This window comes from Coffea arabica, chromosome 7c (genome assembly GCF_036785885.1).
Source record: "Coffea arabica cultivar ET-39 chromosome 7c, Coffea Arabica ET-39 HiFi, whole genome shotgun sequence".
NCBI lineage: Eukaryota > Viridiplantae > Streptophyta > Magnoliopsida > Gentianales > Rubiaceae > Coffea > Coffea arabica.
Window position 1 is genome coordinate 8,380,281 of NC_092322.1, and position 15,109 is coordinate 8,395,389.

At 34.9% G+C, this 15,109-nt stretch overlaps 2 protein-coding genes across 2 annotated transcripts; one reads left to right on the forward strand and one right to left on the reverse strand.

The window, feature by feature from the left end:
- Nucleotides 1-1,644: 1,644 nt before the first annotated feature.
- On the reverse strand, nucleotides 1,645-6,069 carry LOC113698193 (protein GET1-like). Its single transcript, XM_027217910.2, has 7 exons — nucleotides 5,776-6,069; nucleotides 5,434-5,513; nucleotides 4,199-4,269; nucleotides 2,975-3,045; nucleotides 2,821-2,902; nucleotides 2,572-2,621; nucleotides 1,645-1,936 (listed from the first exon to the last, which is right to left on the reverse strand). The coding sequence occupies exons 1-7, from the start codon at nucleotides 5,881-5,883 to the stop codon at nucleotides 1,865-1,867; spliced, it is 534 nt and encodes a 177-aa protein (XP_027073711.1). The 5' UTR covers nucleotides 5,884-6,069; the 3' UTR covers nucleotides 1,645-1,864.
- A 5,572-nt stretch (nucleotides 6,070-11,641) lies between these two features.
- Nucleotides 11,642-13,389, forward strand: LOC113699246 (high mobility group B protein 3). The gene is made up of 8 exons (XM_027219458.2): nucleotides 11,642-11,830; nucleotides 11,929-11,974; nucleotides 12,113-12,223; nucleotides 12,374-12,431; nucleotides 12,568-12,612; nucleotides 12,715-12,795; nucleotides 12,903-12,995; nucleotides 13,115-13,389. The coding sequence occupies exons 2-8, from the start codon at nucleotides 11,937-11,939 to the stop codon at nucleotides 13,133-13,135; spliced, it is 447 nt and encodes a 148-aa protein (XP_027075259.1). The 5' UTR covers nucleotides 11,642-11,830; nucleotides 11,929-11,936; the 3' UTR covers nucleotides 13,136-13,389.
- The last annotated feature ends 1,720 nt before the right edge of the window (nucleotides 13,390-15,109 follow it).

The window sequence follows — 15,109 nt, forward strand, 5'->3', positions numbered from 1 at the left end:
AGACTGAGAAATCTTTCTGACCTCTCAAACTTGGCCCAGCAGTTTGCCTTTCACCCTACTATTACTACATATAGATAGTACACTAATCAACAAATATTGCTCCGTCTTTTTTCAGTTGTAGTTTTGCTCTGCAGCCTCTCCTTTCTTGCGTGTAAGAAGAAATATCGTTGACAAGTAAGAACTAGAAAGAAGGCTTTCAACTTTCAAGGATGGTGGCAATGGCTGCCAATTCAGGAGAGGAGAATCGGGGGAAGGAAGACAAGAAAAACAAGCGCATTCATCCTACCATGAGAGCCAAAAAGCAGAGCTTCAGGAAAAGAAAAGACTGTGTTCTGAAGAAAAGTATGGAACTCTCTGTTCTTTGTGATATCAAGGTTTGTGCTATTGTCATTGATGCAAACGGGAAGGTTGAAACTTGGCCAGAAAACAAAGATGATCTGATGAAAATTGCTAAGTTGTACAAGGATTCTCTTGATAGGAAAGATGGCTGTGATAAGAAGAGGGCTGTTGAAATTGAATGCGGGCAGGAGGCTACCTCAGAAGCTGCTGATCAGCATCAGATCACTTTGCATCCGCAGCATGAATGGGAAGACACTGAAAGTTGGATTGAGGGATTATTAGGACCATCAGAGAACGGATTCTTGAGTGACATAAATGTTCCTATGAACGATGATATCATATGCCTGCCTGCTGCCCTGTATCAGGATTCTTGTGATGGAAAAGATGGGAAGGAGGCTAACTCAGAAGTTGCCGGTCGTCAGCTTATTTCGCATTCCCAGCACGAACCAGAAGAAATTGATAGTTCCATCGAGGGATCATCAGCGGACGAATTCTTGAGTGACATCAATGACCCAATGAATGATAACATGCCTGCCTGCTGCACTGGTTGCGCGTGACGACGAACAAGCAATGGAACCAGGAATTATGGATGATCAGATCAATCCCTGGTATTTTTGGTGTAATACTACCATCTGATTTGCATGTATCACATTAAAAATTTTTGTTGCTTCAGAGTTTAGATTATTTGTTTCAGGTTATTAGTCATAATCTAACTTTTCCTTTGACTTTTAAATTAGGATTTTTTTTTTTTTTTTTGGGGGCTTCTGCTTATGGCTTCCAAGAGTAGTATCTTATCTTATGCATTCAGGAACTTTATTAATTAAATAAATAAATATGTATTCAACTAATTGTGACCAACATGACATTGGGTGAAACTTTCTCGCAAAATTCAAGAATAAACGCTGCATGCTTTAGTTTTATACCAACATTATTTACGCACATTTGTTCTTTACTAAGAATAAACACTTCCTTCAGGTGAGATGTTTCCGAGTTTCTTGTTTTTGTAAAATATAAGATTAATTAGAGAGTTTAATTAGAGAAAGAAAATAAATATAAAGATGGTAGGTAAGATTAAATATAAAAAAGTATATAAATGCAAGAGAGGGGTAATTATCAATATATATATATATATATATATTGAACAGGTCAAAGCAGATTTTGCTTGGTTGACAATTAAACTACATCAACTTAAGTACTATTTATGATCAGCGTGGGGAGAATCTTTAAAAAAAAAAAAAAAATCAAAGTGTGGGGAGAAGGTTATGGAGTATATATACCGTCTCCCGTAAATAATTAAACTAGAGGTTTCCGAACTTGCTTCAATTTGACATCTACAATACCAAACAAGATTTAGAAGAACTTCGTCCGAAGCAATTTACCAATACACTGAATTGTGGATACGCACAACGGTGAAAAAAGAAATAAACAAAAAACTCAAATTTCTCAAAATAAGCTTTGTATCTATAGCCAATTTCCTGCTCTGCTTTAGAACCTCAGACCTCGCCCGGCCGCCTGCTTAGCAAATCTACTTGAATACTTTTCGGCTGATAATCTTGCTAACCCTGGAAGAAACTATTAGCCAAGGTATAATCCCAACCTGAAGTTGTAATAGACAAGTAATCAGAAACCTCATAAAGGTAAAAACCTAACTGCATTCATGGACTAAACAATAATTTTCATTTCCACAACCCTCTGTAACCTGCCTGCCCAACCCAGGAGGAAAGACCGGAAGTTAAAGATGCAAAGAAATGACATCGAACAGAAGTGTGACAAAGAATGAAAAGACTAAATCGAGCTGCAGGTGTAATTAAGGATTGAGTTGATGACTTATAATACAGGCTCGAGTATAACTCAAAAGGCACAGGAAAAAGTTGGAAGTATATGTGACAGACTGGTAACCCTATGGCGAGGCAGCAAGCATCTTGATCAACACGCAGCCAGATAAAATTTATGATTCTAATAGACCATGCTTCGAACAATATACTGTTAGTCTAACGGCCATAGATGGAGAAATTTATTGCTCCCATGGTCACGAGTTTTACGCATATACAACTATCCACTCTTTGCATGCCCTCCTAATGCCTTAGAAAAAGTGTTCCCCACAGCCTTGAAAGGGTTCAACTCAAGACAGTAAACTGTGAACTTAAAGCATGCATCAGACACTAATGCAATTCTACTTTCCAGATATTGTACTGTATTTTAAGGCCACAATATGAAAATTGCTCTATTTACCATGACATTGTCGTTTACAGAACCTCCAGCCCTCCACGACAAAATTTTACCTGAAAGGAAAAGAAGTATTTCACCAAATCAACGTTGCACTTAATTCATCAACCAATAAATGGATATTATTGTCTAAGTATTCAAACATGTAGGAGCAAATTAATTCTTTTTGAACAAAAGAGGTGATCAGCACATTTCAAATGCCATTTGGGTGTACATTGCAAATGCTATAAAAAAAATCGGCATAAGAGTATTTACCAAAAGGTTGCACAAGTCTCTCAGATATGGCAGCTACAGGGATCCTCCAAAACCAAATAATCAACACAGCATATGTAAAAACCTGTAACAGTTAACTAGTTACCAAAAATTTAAGACCTCTTGGACATCAAATTCTTCATCTATGAAGTATTACCTTTACCATCTTCAGGACCTTTGCGTGTGAGTCGTATGACGATTTCATTACATTGCTATGCATTTCTTGAACTGCATACCACATAAAGCAACACATCAGCTTCCCATTACTCAAGGAACATCATATCCATGCTTCCCTTAAAAAATAAGCAATGCAGGCTACATTCTAAGTAAAGGAAAAATAACAACTAAAGTAGCAAAGAACTCAGGATGTGATTAATTCAATGAGATTACTTGGAAACTGGTTATGCAAGAGAACAGAGGCAAAGAAAGGACGAACAAGTTAGTCTCATCATTGGCCTACTGACACCTGAACAATTTTCCCTAGGCCTACCGTGTGTTTTATTGGTTAGTCCCAAGATACCATATCAGAAACATTCAAAAACTTCATTCTAACAATTTCAGGTTCATAATATATATTTGGAGAACCAGCAGAAGAATGAGAAGTAAATGTGTTGGTGAAAACCTCAGAATAAACCTCAAAAAGTGACTTCTGGTCAAAAGGCTGACTTTAAAAGCCTAAGCTTCCGATGTAACACTTACACCTACCCTCCTTTCCTCCAACTAAAAAGAAACACTGGACCTACTCCATAGCAGAGACATAGATAGAATTGTAACTTGTGCTGTAATCCTAGCCAAAGCCTAGTAGGCCACATTGTCAAAGGTTCCATGAGTCCCAGGTAGTATTTAACCAAGAAAACTTAAAAAGATTTGTTTAAACGAGTCCCCCATAATCAGGTGATGTTTTGCAGTGAATTAGAAGGCTCTCAAAACCTGCTTCTGACTTCAGGGTGTACTGAAATATCAGATATTTCACCAAGAAAGGCACCTTCTTTGGAAAGAAAAAGAAAAATAAGTAGAACTCAAGTTAAGAGGCAGACTCTTTTGAAGAGAACGTTGTAGAAATTCTGGAGTATTGTCCACCTTAAAAACATCTGATTTTGAAAACTGATAAAGTAATTCCTTATTGCCCATAAGAAGTGGCAAGAAACCATCTCTGTATCTTTGCATTTTTCAGAAGTTCAAAAATCAGTTTATATATGTTTGTTATTTTCTACCCAACTGGAAGAAAACAATTAAAAGACAGATGCCTGGGGATCTATAAAGCAGGACCACAGAAGCAAGATAAGTCATTTGTCTATCTCTGTCGTATCTCTACTTCAAACGGAAAAGGATTAAATAAGAACATAGCTGACAGACATCTAAAGTTCAACCAATTGCATACCTTTCGTTAGCTCCTTCTCCTTAGCTGCTGCCATCCTCCTGAGTTTTGCAGCTTGTGCAAATGTTGAAGGCCTGAAATAAACATAAAATAAGAGTTCCACCTTGTTATAAGTACAAGGAATGAGCACCCAATACAAAACAACTTCTACAGGACACAAACGCCAAAGAAACCAAAAAGACCGAAAAAGGGAACATGTGCAATAACCCTGGAGAACTGAGGGATTCACCGACCACATGGAAAAGAAATTAAAATTTATTAGTAAATTTATTAGTTGTCAGAACCATAAGAGTCTTGAACCTCCAACTGTGACCATCTGTGGCAGTAATATTAATGATAGAATGTGCATTAAATTTCAAACAGAAACCATGCGTTCTAGTGTGCATTAAATTTCAAACAGAAACCGTGCGTTCTAGAGTTTCTGTTGCCAAGCTTTTTATAAGCAAAAGTTGGTCAGATAAAACTATTCTTCTAAGCACCTACACTTGTTCAATAGAAGTAAATTGGTTCAACGATCCTTTAGCAAACCAAACTTTCATGCATTAAATTTGAATTATCATATGCATCATTTCATACTTAGGACAATAGGTCTAAAAACTCAAAAGAGAAGGGCATTAGAAACACAATGAACAACACAATGAACTTAAACCAACTGAGGCTGCTTGCAAAGAAGACTCATGATACAAAATAAGCACTTACTAGGTAGTTAACCACAAGAAAATAAAGATAAGAGCGATCAAAGGCCTGTTAAAGAACTCCTAATACAAAAGCAAGGTTAGAAGCCGACCACACTTGGATAGAACTCATTGTACCAAACTGAAAGGAAGCAGTAAGCAATACTAAACCACATGGGCAACTATCAGGGACAGGCAGCAATAGAAATGATAGATTTATGAAGGTGAATGAATAAAACTGTAGTAGTAGAACGCACTGGTGGTAACCCACCATCAAGTTCACATAACAAAAATCTCATGTACGTTTATGGGTGACTGCAACGGTTTCTCCATGCTATCCCGCAAAGCAATCAAGCTAAGATATAAATCATAAACAATCAACTTGAGTCTCAAAATGCCAATAATCAAATATCTAATCACACTTGCAAAACAAAATACAACCTCAAAATTTTGAAACTAAATATTTCTTCACAAAAATTCACACACCAAAAATGCCGAAATTAATCGACCCTATAGAACTATTAAACTAGCACTACAGCATCTTAATGAAAAAGCAGCCCTCACCCTGAATAGGAATTAGCTTCCTTCAATAGCTTATTAATCTCTTCCCGCAGCTGAAGCTCTTCATCAGTCTTAATTCCTTTCTGGATACCAATATTTTTGGGAAAAAATGATAGCATGATCAGGAAAACTTTTAAATTAAAAGTGTCAATTTAGCATAAATTTCTTCATAGCTTAACACGAAAAGCATAAGGTCATTATCAATTACGAATAATATCATCCCTAATTCATGGTCTCAACTTTCGAGAAAAGAAGACAGTATATTAATTTGCCAGCAGTTAATGCTTACCCAAAACAATAGAATTCGTAAAATTGATTTGCTAGAAATTTACTAAAATTGCATACCTTCTTGTTGAGTTCGAGATATCTGGAGAGCAGCTGGAAAACCACAACAATGAGGAAAACCAACGGAGCTGCCAGAGATTTTCCATGTTCTTCCAATCCTTCCGCCATTTCTCTTTCGAATCTATTTATTACCCCAAAAAAACACCTAGATTTTTAGTATATTATAAATAATTATTCTGGTTTTGCTTACTCGGTCAATTACCATGACGATCAGGATCCAGGAAGACGGAATTTCTCGGGTCCTTTTTTCCCCCCCTTCAACAATTCCTTTTGATATGGGGGCTGGGTTTACCTACAACTACAAGGCCGAGGACCATGAATTGGACCAATCGACGCGGAGGTTCGACCGCTCTGGCCCAAAGAGGGGATTGAAAAAGACTAATAATTAAGAAAATTTTTTTATATAATTCAAATGAATTAATATTTTATACAATAATAAGATTATAATGCATATCATATATATAATTTATATTTTAATTTCAAATTATGATTAGTTATCATATATTAAAAACTGACACTATATATACTATAACGTTAAGTATAATTTAAATTGCATTATATTTTTTTGCTCACTAACATGAACTATTTCCATAAATTTATGTGAAAAAAAAAAGAAGAAACTCCGGAACAAGTGACTATTATTTATGGAAAATTTATATACTAAGCCACAATATGACTTAAGATAAAAATAAATTAAAGGGATAATTTTAGATGCCTCCCCGAAGTTTCTCACAATATCACTCAGTTCTTCTAAAGTTTTAAAATTTCACTTGCCTCTCTTGGATTAACATATCATGTGACATTTTTATTCCATTGGAGGAAATACATGAAAGGTAAAAATTTATTCCAATACTACTCTTATATTATTCCACTTATAAAATTTATAACAACAATAACAAATAAAATAAGGTTAAAATTTTATAAGGTGTAAATTTCTCAATGTAAACTATTTAATTTAGCTATATTGGAACAAAAGCAAAATTTGCACCTTCAAAAATTCACACATACGAAGAGATTATTTTAGTTTTCAATACAACTTAAACTACGCTATTAATTAAAACATATTTCCCCCAAAAAAATCTTGACTTTCTTAATTATAAATGTGCACAGAATTTTTTAAGATGTTAATTACTCACAAAATCCTGCTAAATTGTTGATTTTGATTAGATTTAATTTATCCATACCATTTGTTGTCCTACCATGACCCTAATGTAAAAAAATATGGACCATTATTAGCTAGAGATTTTTTTTTTTTTTTTTGCATTTTTTGGTTAAATAGTTATCAAGAGCAAGGTAATGTTGTCAAATTGTGACATTTGATAGGAATATTTAGTCTTTAACAAATTGACAAATGAGATTTTAAAAATTTTAAGGGAGTTGAGTGATATTTTGACAAACCTCACGAGACATATACGAAATTATCCCTTTATTAAAATATGGCTCAACTCCTTAATTTTAGAAATTCCATATTTATGCCTATCATTCAAAAATATTGTGATTTTAAATTATTTTTTATAAGTAAACTCTTTGTTGCACACGCATGCATGGTTAGTGGGTAGGTTTTGTTATTGGAATTTTGCTACAAGGAATTATGCTCTGTAGTTTTTTTTTTTTTTTTTTCTAAGAAACAATTAGGCCCTTACATCATTTGCATACGCACTAGTCAAGCAACTTAATTGCTAGGAATTAAAAAAAAAAACCCTATTAAATAACACTATGCTAATATGCGTTTACCTATGGAACATTTTAGTTGGAATAGTTAAACGTAGCTTTATCAGGACTTAAAATCCGTGGCCCCGAGTTTTTTTATTTTAGTAATATTTGATTCTCTATGTCACTCCGGTAACTTTGGCAAGCTGCTGGTTTTATGGTTATTTATTCATGGAGCCTTAGAACGTCAGGGCAGGCCACTGTTTGAGATTTGTACGCATATTTATTTTAGTAATTGCCAAATCTTGAGATTCTTGACAACATTTGTTTTGTTTGATCCGATTTGATCTAGCATCAGCATAGACACTGTTTAAATTTTATAAGATCGTGTAATGCATCGATTTGTACGTCATTTGTTAGAGTTTGGCTTATTAAATTTCAATATCAATTACCTTTTTTATTTTTGAGTTTTACGTGTACCGACTCATCATTCCAAATATTTTTTGCTGATCATTTATCACTCCATGTGAAAATTCTTCGACTCTATCATTAAATTTTAATTAAAAAAAACTTGGTAGAAAACGCATAAGAGATGTTATTTGATAGGAGGTTATTTAAAATATTTATTTGAGATAATTACTGTAGTACTTTTATGATATAATGTATATAAAATAAAAAGATGATTGAAAATTGTGTTTATAATATAAGTGAAAACAAAATTGATTGTTTGCAAATCTTCCTATCCAAACAAACTCTCGAAACAGTAGACTTGAAAAAAAAAAAAAGCTCCGCTACTTCTTTTTACCACTTGAAGAGTAACATTCGCTTTTTAAAATAACAATAACAATACTAATGGGCTTGTTTGGTACGTGAGGTTTTTCCATGAATTTTTCTTCTGCAAACTCTTTAACCAATCTAACTACCATAATTTCAAAAAAATTTTCAAAATTTTTAAAATACACACCTTAACTACTAAAAAAAACCAAAAAAATTTCTTTCTTAAAAAACTCACCACCCAAATAGATCTTTCTTTTGTTTTTTCCCTTTCCGTACCTTAGCCTCACGATTAGCACATAAGGGGGAGAGAGAGGGTGTCCAATGAAACGGGAGCGGGAGATGAGAGAGTAGAAGAAGGAGGGAGAGAAAAAAGAAAGATAGGGACTCAACGGCGTTGAGGACCGGGAGGAATGGGGTGGTGGCAGGTAGGAAGGAGTAAAAAGGAAATGAATAAGAAAATGAAGAGGTAGAGGTAGATAAAAAAAAAACAAAGAAAATCCTTTTTTCAATCCTTAAACAGTTTTTGTACAAATTTTGCACTAGATTATAGTAAAATTTTTAACAAACAAAAAAAAAAAAACACATGCCAAATAAGTTGCATTGATAGAAGATTATTTGAAATAATGTTGCGTTGTGAAAAATCTAAATCGTAAGTCATTTTTCAACAAAATAAGTCGCATGGCGAGATTTAACAATCCAAAAATATATGATTTGTTAAGTCAAATGACGAGGACGGAATGTAACCGTAAAATGCTACGTGACATTGTTGAATATGCAGCAGCCCATAAAAATAATTATCCCCATTTTTTATTAAAAAAATAAAGGTTCAAAATTCAAATACTAGTAACATTTTTGAGTTATAAGTACATCACATTGTAAAGGCTTTAACTGATATTGGTTGCCACTTACAGATGCTAAAGGTTTTTTTTTTTCGCAGCGATAACGGCTTTGTTTGAATTAATTGTTTTTTAGAGTGTTTTTCAAAAACTTTACTGTAGTTGTGTATATGAAAAACTTTTACTGTAAATGATTTTTTGATTGTTTTTAAAAATATTTCTAATATATATTTTTGAATATTTTTATAATTTACAAATTTTTCCGAATATTGTTTTAAAAATTTTACACCACCCACCACCCACCGCCACCCCCTCCCTTTTCATCCCCCTCTCTCCCTTCTATTCCTCTTCTCATCCCCTCTATTTCCTCCCCCCCTCCTCCTCCTCCCTCTTTTCTCTCCTTTCTCCCTTCTCTCCCCTCCCCTCCTTCCCCCCAACCTCAAAGGCCCAAACTCCTCTCCTGCTCGTAGGTGGTGGTTGCGACTTTAGCCACCATTCTAACCACGATCGTCTTGGTCGCCGCTCCTAATCACAATCAGATTTGATCATGACTTGGAAGGTTGTAGCCAGTAGAGGAGAAGGAAATTGGGGGGGTGAGGAAAGGGAAAAAATAAAGAGAGGAAGAGGAAAAAAATGAGAAGGTGAGGAAACATGGGCGGAGAGAGAGAGATGGTCGTGGGTGTGGGGGTGGTGACCGTGGTGGTGATGAGTAGTGGTGTATTTTTTTTTTATATTTGGAATTATTTTTGATACATTGTATAGATATGGTGTTTTTGAATTATTTTTGTTTGTGTATTACTGTAATAATGTATATGAAAAACTCGTTTTTCAAAAATTAATGAATCTAAACAGAGCAACATTTTTATAACCTATTCTATTGTATTTTAAGAGGAAAAGAAACCTAATTGACACCCATAACATCCCACTCACAACCAAATTTTGAAGTTTTGACGGTGACGGAGACCAAATGGCGATTGGCACATATGCTCAAGGCCAGTTTTCATACACTTGACAGTGAGATCAATTGAGTTAAACTTTCTACAGTTAATGCATGCTGTGATTAATCATATATTCATTCCAAATTGCAACTTTACCATATTTCAGATTAAGAAATATGTACTGATTTTGTTAGACAAAAAGAAGTACCTTTGCCTTCTGGATGATTATTAATTATGATGTCTTAGGTTTGGTGCATAAGTGCCGTGTACCTGTGTGTGTGTGGGGTAAGCGTCAAGTGACTTAGAAGTTGCGATGACACCAAGTACATTTCAAGCTTAACATAACAAGCAATTGCAAAGTTTAACTTAATACTATGAGATAAACATAACAAGCAATTTCTGTTTTTAAAAGCTTTAATCATTTTTTTTGTATAAGAGGCGGTATGAACTGTTAATCCTATCATTTAAGATTGTGATTAACTGACTAGTATATTGTAGTAATCATTTTAATTGAGAAAAAGGTACTATTATTGGCGTACAAATAATGCATAGAGGTTCTTGTACACCTAAGGATAAATGTGGGATTAATTGACTCTACCAAAACTTGGTACGACACCAATCTTGTTTGTATCACTTAATCTACACACGGTCACATATTAGATACAAACCTCGCTTTAACCAGCAGATTACCCTACACATGTTGAAAACTTGTTTGTTAAAATTTTTGGACTCCCTTAATCAATCAAATAAAATTCAATCATTATGTAATCTTTTATTGGAAGGGATTTCAACCTTGTAAGTGAGAAAGTTAAAGTTTGTTTGGATTGTTATTTTCTAATGTTTTTGTAGAAAATTATATTATAACTAGTTGACGTATATGAAATAAAAAGATGATTGAAAATTGTAAATTTTTTTTGGAAAAAGTGTGTTTGTATATCTCATTTTTTTAAATAAATATTTCACTTGTATCATAAATACATTTTTCAACTCATTTTTTTATATTTATAATCAATTTGTTATCTCACATATATTATATGAAAAAAATGTTACAGTAATTATTTCAAATAATACTCTCCCCAAACAATTCTACATAGAAAATGTAGAACAATACTTTTGTTCTATCCATAAATATGATGCAACTACAATTACTAATACTTTTGTTCTACATAGAAAATGTCGAGGAAAAATTAAAAAATAGCAAAACAGAAGAACCAAGATGAAGAATATGACAACTACACACAAAATGACAAAAATGTCCCTAGAAGTCACTAACGCGGATTTCAATCATTTCATATATATCGAGAATTCTTTAATAGGGCCACAACGACCCCGACTGAACCGTCATAACCCAAAAGAAGGTCTAATTCCGTCATTTCACAGCCAAACTACGACACGTATGGGTCAATTACCAAAAACCCCTCAAGAGATCCCCTCCCTCCACGTGTCCGCTCTGTTCCGCCAGCGATCCATCGGAAGGCCATTATCCTTCCCCAAAGAAGCACAGAGAAAACACAGAGCCAAGCGACCCCCAACGAAGCAATTCCACAGGGGCTTACCTCCAATAGAATCAATTCACTCGGATCGATGACGTGTCCGGAGATTTTTGAAATCCCGCCCAAACCAGACCGCGGACTTGAAATTGTTTCTGTGATTCAATTTTCTCTCACAAAAATAACACTACTCTAACTAGTCACACACACTAGTTTCTCTCTCTATCCCCCTCCTTCAAACCCCTTCTTATCTCTCCCTTTCGCAACGCACACAACACAACACGCATTACCAAAGGGCTAAAGCATATCCCTTTGTTTCCTCTCTCTTTCTCTTATTCTTATCTCTCTCTTTCTCTGCCTCGAGGTATGACTCGGTCGCCTGCCTCCGCTCACTCGCCCGGTTCGCACCGGTTTTAACCGATTCCTGAACGATTCTCACTGGTTTTCGTGGTTTTCTCGCAGGTTTCGTCATGAAGGGAGGCAAATCCAAGGCTAAGGCTGATACCAAGTGAGTTTTGTGGCTTTTCGTTCGTTTTCAGTATTTAATTTTTTTTAGATCTATTGCGTCTGTTGTTCGCCTTTTTTTTGTTGTCTTCGTTGTATCGTTTATCTGATCGTTTCTATTTTTTATTGAATTTCTTTGCAGGCTTTCTGTGAAGAAAGGTGCTGCCGCTGGGAAGAAGCCGGTGAAGAAAGGAAAGGCTGCCAAGGATCCTAACAAGCCTAAGAGGCCTGCTAGCGCTTTCTTCGTTTTCATGTAAAACATTCCTCGCCTTCTGTTTTTCGATTTTGTTGCTTGTTCTGATTTTTTTTGGATCTGTAAGCGTCTGATATGTAGTTGAGTATTTGAATAGCTGTTATTTCATTTTTTTTAATTTTTAGTACGGTTTTTTGTCGAATTAAATAGGGAGGAGTTTAGGAAACAGTACAAGGAAAAGCATCCAAATAACAAATCTGTGGCAGCTGTAAGTTCGTTTTCTCTAATTTCGATAGTTTTTTACCGTTAGATCCAAAAATCTCGCTGTTTCTGTTGATGAACCTTTTGGCCTTTTTAACTATTATAAAAGCTTTTTTTTAATTTTAAATTGATTTGGAATTTAGGTTGGTAAAGCTGGTGGAGACAAGTGGAAGTCCATGTCCGACGCTGTGCGTAATTTTTTCAAATCTGAAGTAGATTATTCCCGTTTGTCAAAAATTAACTGTTTCTAAATCGACCGTTTCTCTTATTGTTTTCCTTGTTGATTTTAGGAAAAAGCTCCATACATAGCTAAGGCTGATAAGAGGAAGGTTGAATATGAGAAGAATCTTCAGGCTTACAACAAGAGACTGGTATCTACTTTTCACGTTTGAATTCAAAACCATAATTGTATCTGTTCTGATTTATTTTGTCGTTTCTGTAGATGTTAATGCTTTGAAAATATATTATTTCAATACAGGCTGATGGACCTGGAGCCGAGGAGGAGGAATCTGACAAATCTAGGTCCGAGGTTAACGATGATGAGGAGGATGATGAGGAAGGAAGTGGAGAGGTCCTGTGAATTAACAATTAACTACAGTTCTTATTTTATTGGTCAGAAGATAATTATTTATGCTGATGTTTTCATTGGTCTGTATGTTGCTTACAATAGAATTTAATGTTTGTTTACAGGAGGAGGATGATGATGAGTAAAGGGACTGTGGGGGGCCAGAAGTTTAGGATGTGAAGAAAAATGTCATGACCTCTACCTTTTGATTAGTAGTATCCTAAGATAAATAGTTTCTTTTTTCCTTTTATGGTTTTTAATTTTTTTTGAAGAGGTTAGTTGAAGAAGAAAAGAAAAAATTAGTTTTCAGTAGCCAGGCAGTTGCTTAAGCTGCGTCCATGGCTTTGTACTTTTATCCTTTTCTATTATGCTTAATGATAATGTAGCTAGAATTTGTCTACGTTTGGCTCGCATTTTGTTCTTTGAATTCTTTTCCTAAGCTTTAGCCTTGAGCGCTGATTCACATTAATTGAGTGTGTGTTTTATTGATGTGGAAGATGTATGAATCCGTGATAACTGTTGGAGGAGGTTGCTTTCTTTGCCTTTTTAATTTTGGGACCAATTTGTTGTTGGTTGTGTAAACGCCAGCAATTTGCTAGGTGCCTGCCGATACAAGAAAAAGATGCACAGAAAGTATCTTCGCGAGATATTTGGTCAGAACCTAATCAAGGTATTAACCTGTGAAATGGCTTCTAGTTAGGACTTGGCCTTTGAATAAGAGTTTAGGGAATTACGATTTCCAGTTGCGAATAATAATAGGAGCAGGAAATTACTTAGGACTTGAATGAATGCCTGTCGATAGTGATCATATATTATTGGAATTTCACGGGATTTCGAGCTTCGTATTCTTTTCTCAACCTGTTACATTGGCCAATTTTTCTTGCAAGTTGCATTGAGAGGATTCTATAAAAAATAATTATACTGCTAATGCATAAAAAGTTAATTTTGAAAAAATTAAAATTGTTGTAATGTTTTTGTAAATTGAGAGTTTATGTTTGTTTGCGTCCTTTCAAAATCAGTACTTGTACACTGCTGCTTAATTCGCTGCGTTCGAGTTGCCTTTGCTTGTTTTTTTTTTTTTTTTGATTCCTATATTGCTTTTGTTAGGATCACATCCCCTGGTCTGGCAATTCAATTTTCTAACTGTAATGCCAGCAATATTTTGTATTTCAATTCCAATTGCCCTTACTTTTTAGTGCTGTAGCGTACCTATTTGTCTTTTTCAATTTAATAAAGATTCGGGATTGCCCAGTACGGTGTTTAACCTGGAAAACCTTGCACGCAACGAAATTCTATGGGCTCTCATGAAAAATCCGTTTGATAAAGAAAAGACTGAAAAGTCAATCGGTTTTCACCACATGGGACGAAAAGATATTCATTGGTTTGGGATTCTGGCCAATGGGAAGATGTTGAACGCCAGGCCCCTTTGGCAAATTCAACGATTTGATGACAAATATCTTTGGCATATTGTAATATTGGGTCCATGTGCCTTTCATATTTTATTTTTTTTTTCTGTGTCTTCATTAATTGGAGTATTATTCCTTCTCCCTCTCCGCGGTGGAGAGGTTGAGGCTCAAGAATGGGTCCGTTTTCCGTGTGCATCGCATCGTCTACATTTTGGCACATGGAAGATGGAACCATTGTTAATTTCTCTATTTATTTTTCTGTTCAATAATTGATTGCCAAGTTCTTCTCCTTTGCCTGTTGGGTTCAAAATAAATGATTGTTCAAAATAAACGGTCGGTGCAATAAAATGGCGAATTTCCAAAAATAATGTAAATGAGAGAAAAAGTCAGATAAGTGGTGTTGTGTGATAATTGAACGGCCTCCGCAAATGAAATTATCAGCTATTAAAAAAAGAATTCTTCTCCTTGGCCGTGCACTTGTGTAGGTGGCATCTTTCCCATTTCCCACGAAGCTTCTTTTCACCATAATTATTTTCATTTTACTTAGTCAAGAATTAGAAAAAAAGGGAAAAGAGACATTTTACTAATTACTCTCATCTTCAAATTAGATTTTGTTTTAGCAATATATCTATCACGTGTTCTCTTCTCTGGAAAAGAGTTAGATTGATTAGTAAAGTGTGAGGAGTTATTTGATTTAAAACTCCCTATTGATAA

Excerpts from the sequence above, each read along its gene's own strand:
- LOC113698193 (XM_027217910.2), bottom strand. The coding sequence starts at position 5,883 with ATGGCGGAAGGATTGGAAGAACATGGAAAATCTCTGGCAGCTCCGTTG. Across the intron at positions 2,903-2,974 it reads AGGTCCTGAAGATGGTAAAG|GTTTTTACATATGCTGTGTT; the intron begins GTAATACTTCAT and ends TAACTGTTACAG. Across the intron at positions 2,622-2,820 it reads GAGACTTGTGCAACCTTTTG|GTAAAATTTTGTCGTGGAGG; the intron begins GTAAATACTCTT and ends TTTTCCTTTCAG.
- LOC113699246 (XM_027219458.2), top strand. The coding sequence starts at position 11,937 with ATGAAGGGAGGCAAATCCAAGGCTAAGGCTGATACCAA. Across the intron at positions 11,975-12,112 it reads AAGGCTAAGGCTGATACCAA|GCTTTCTGTGAAGAAAGGTG; the intron begins GTGAGTTTTGTG and ends ATTTCTTTGCAG. Across the intron at positions 12,224-12,373 it reads AGCGCTTTCTTCGTTTTCAT|GGAGGAGTTTAGGAAACAGT; the intron begins GTAAAACATTCC and ends CGAATTAAATAG.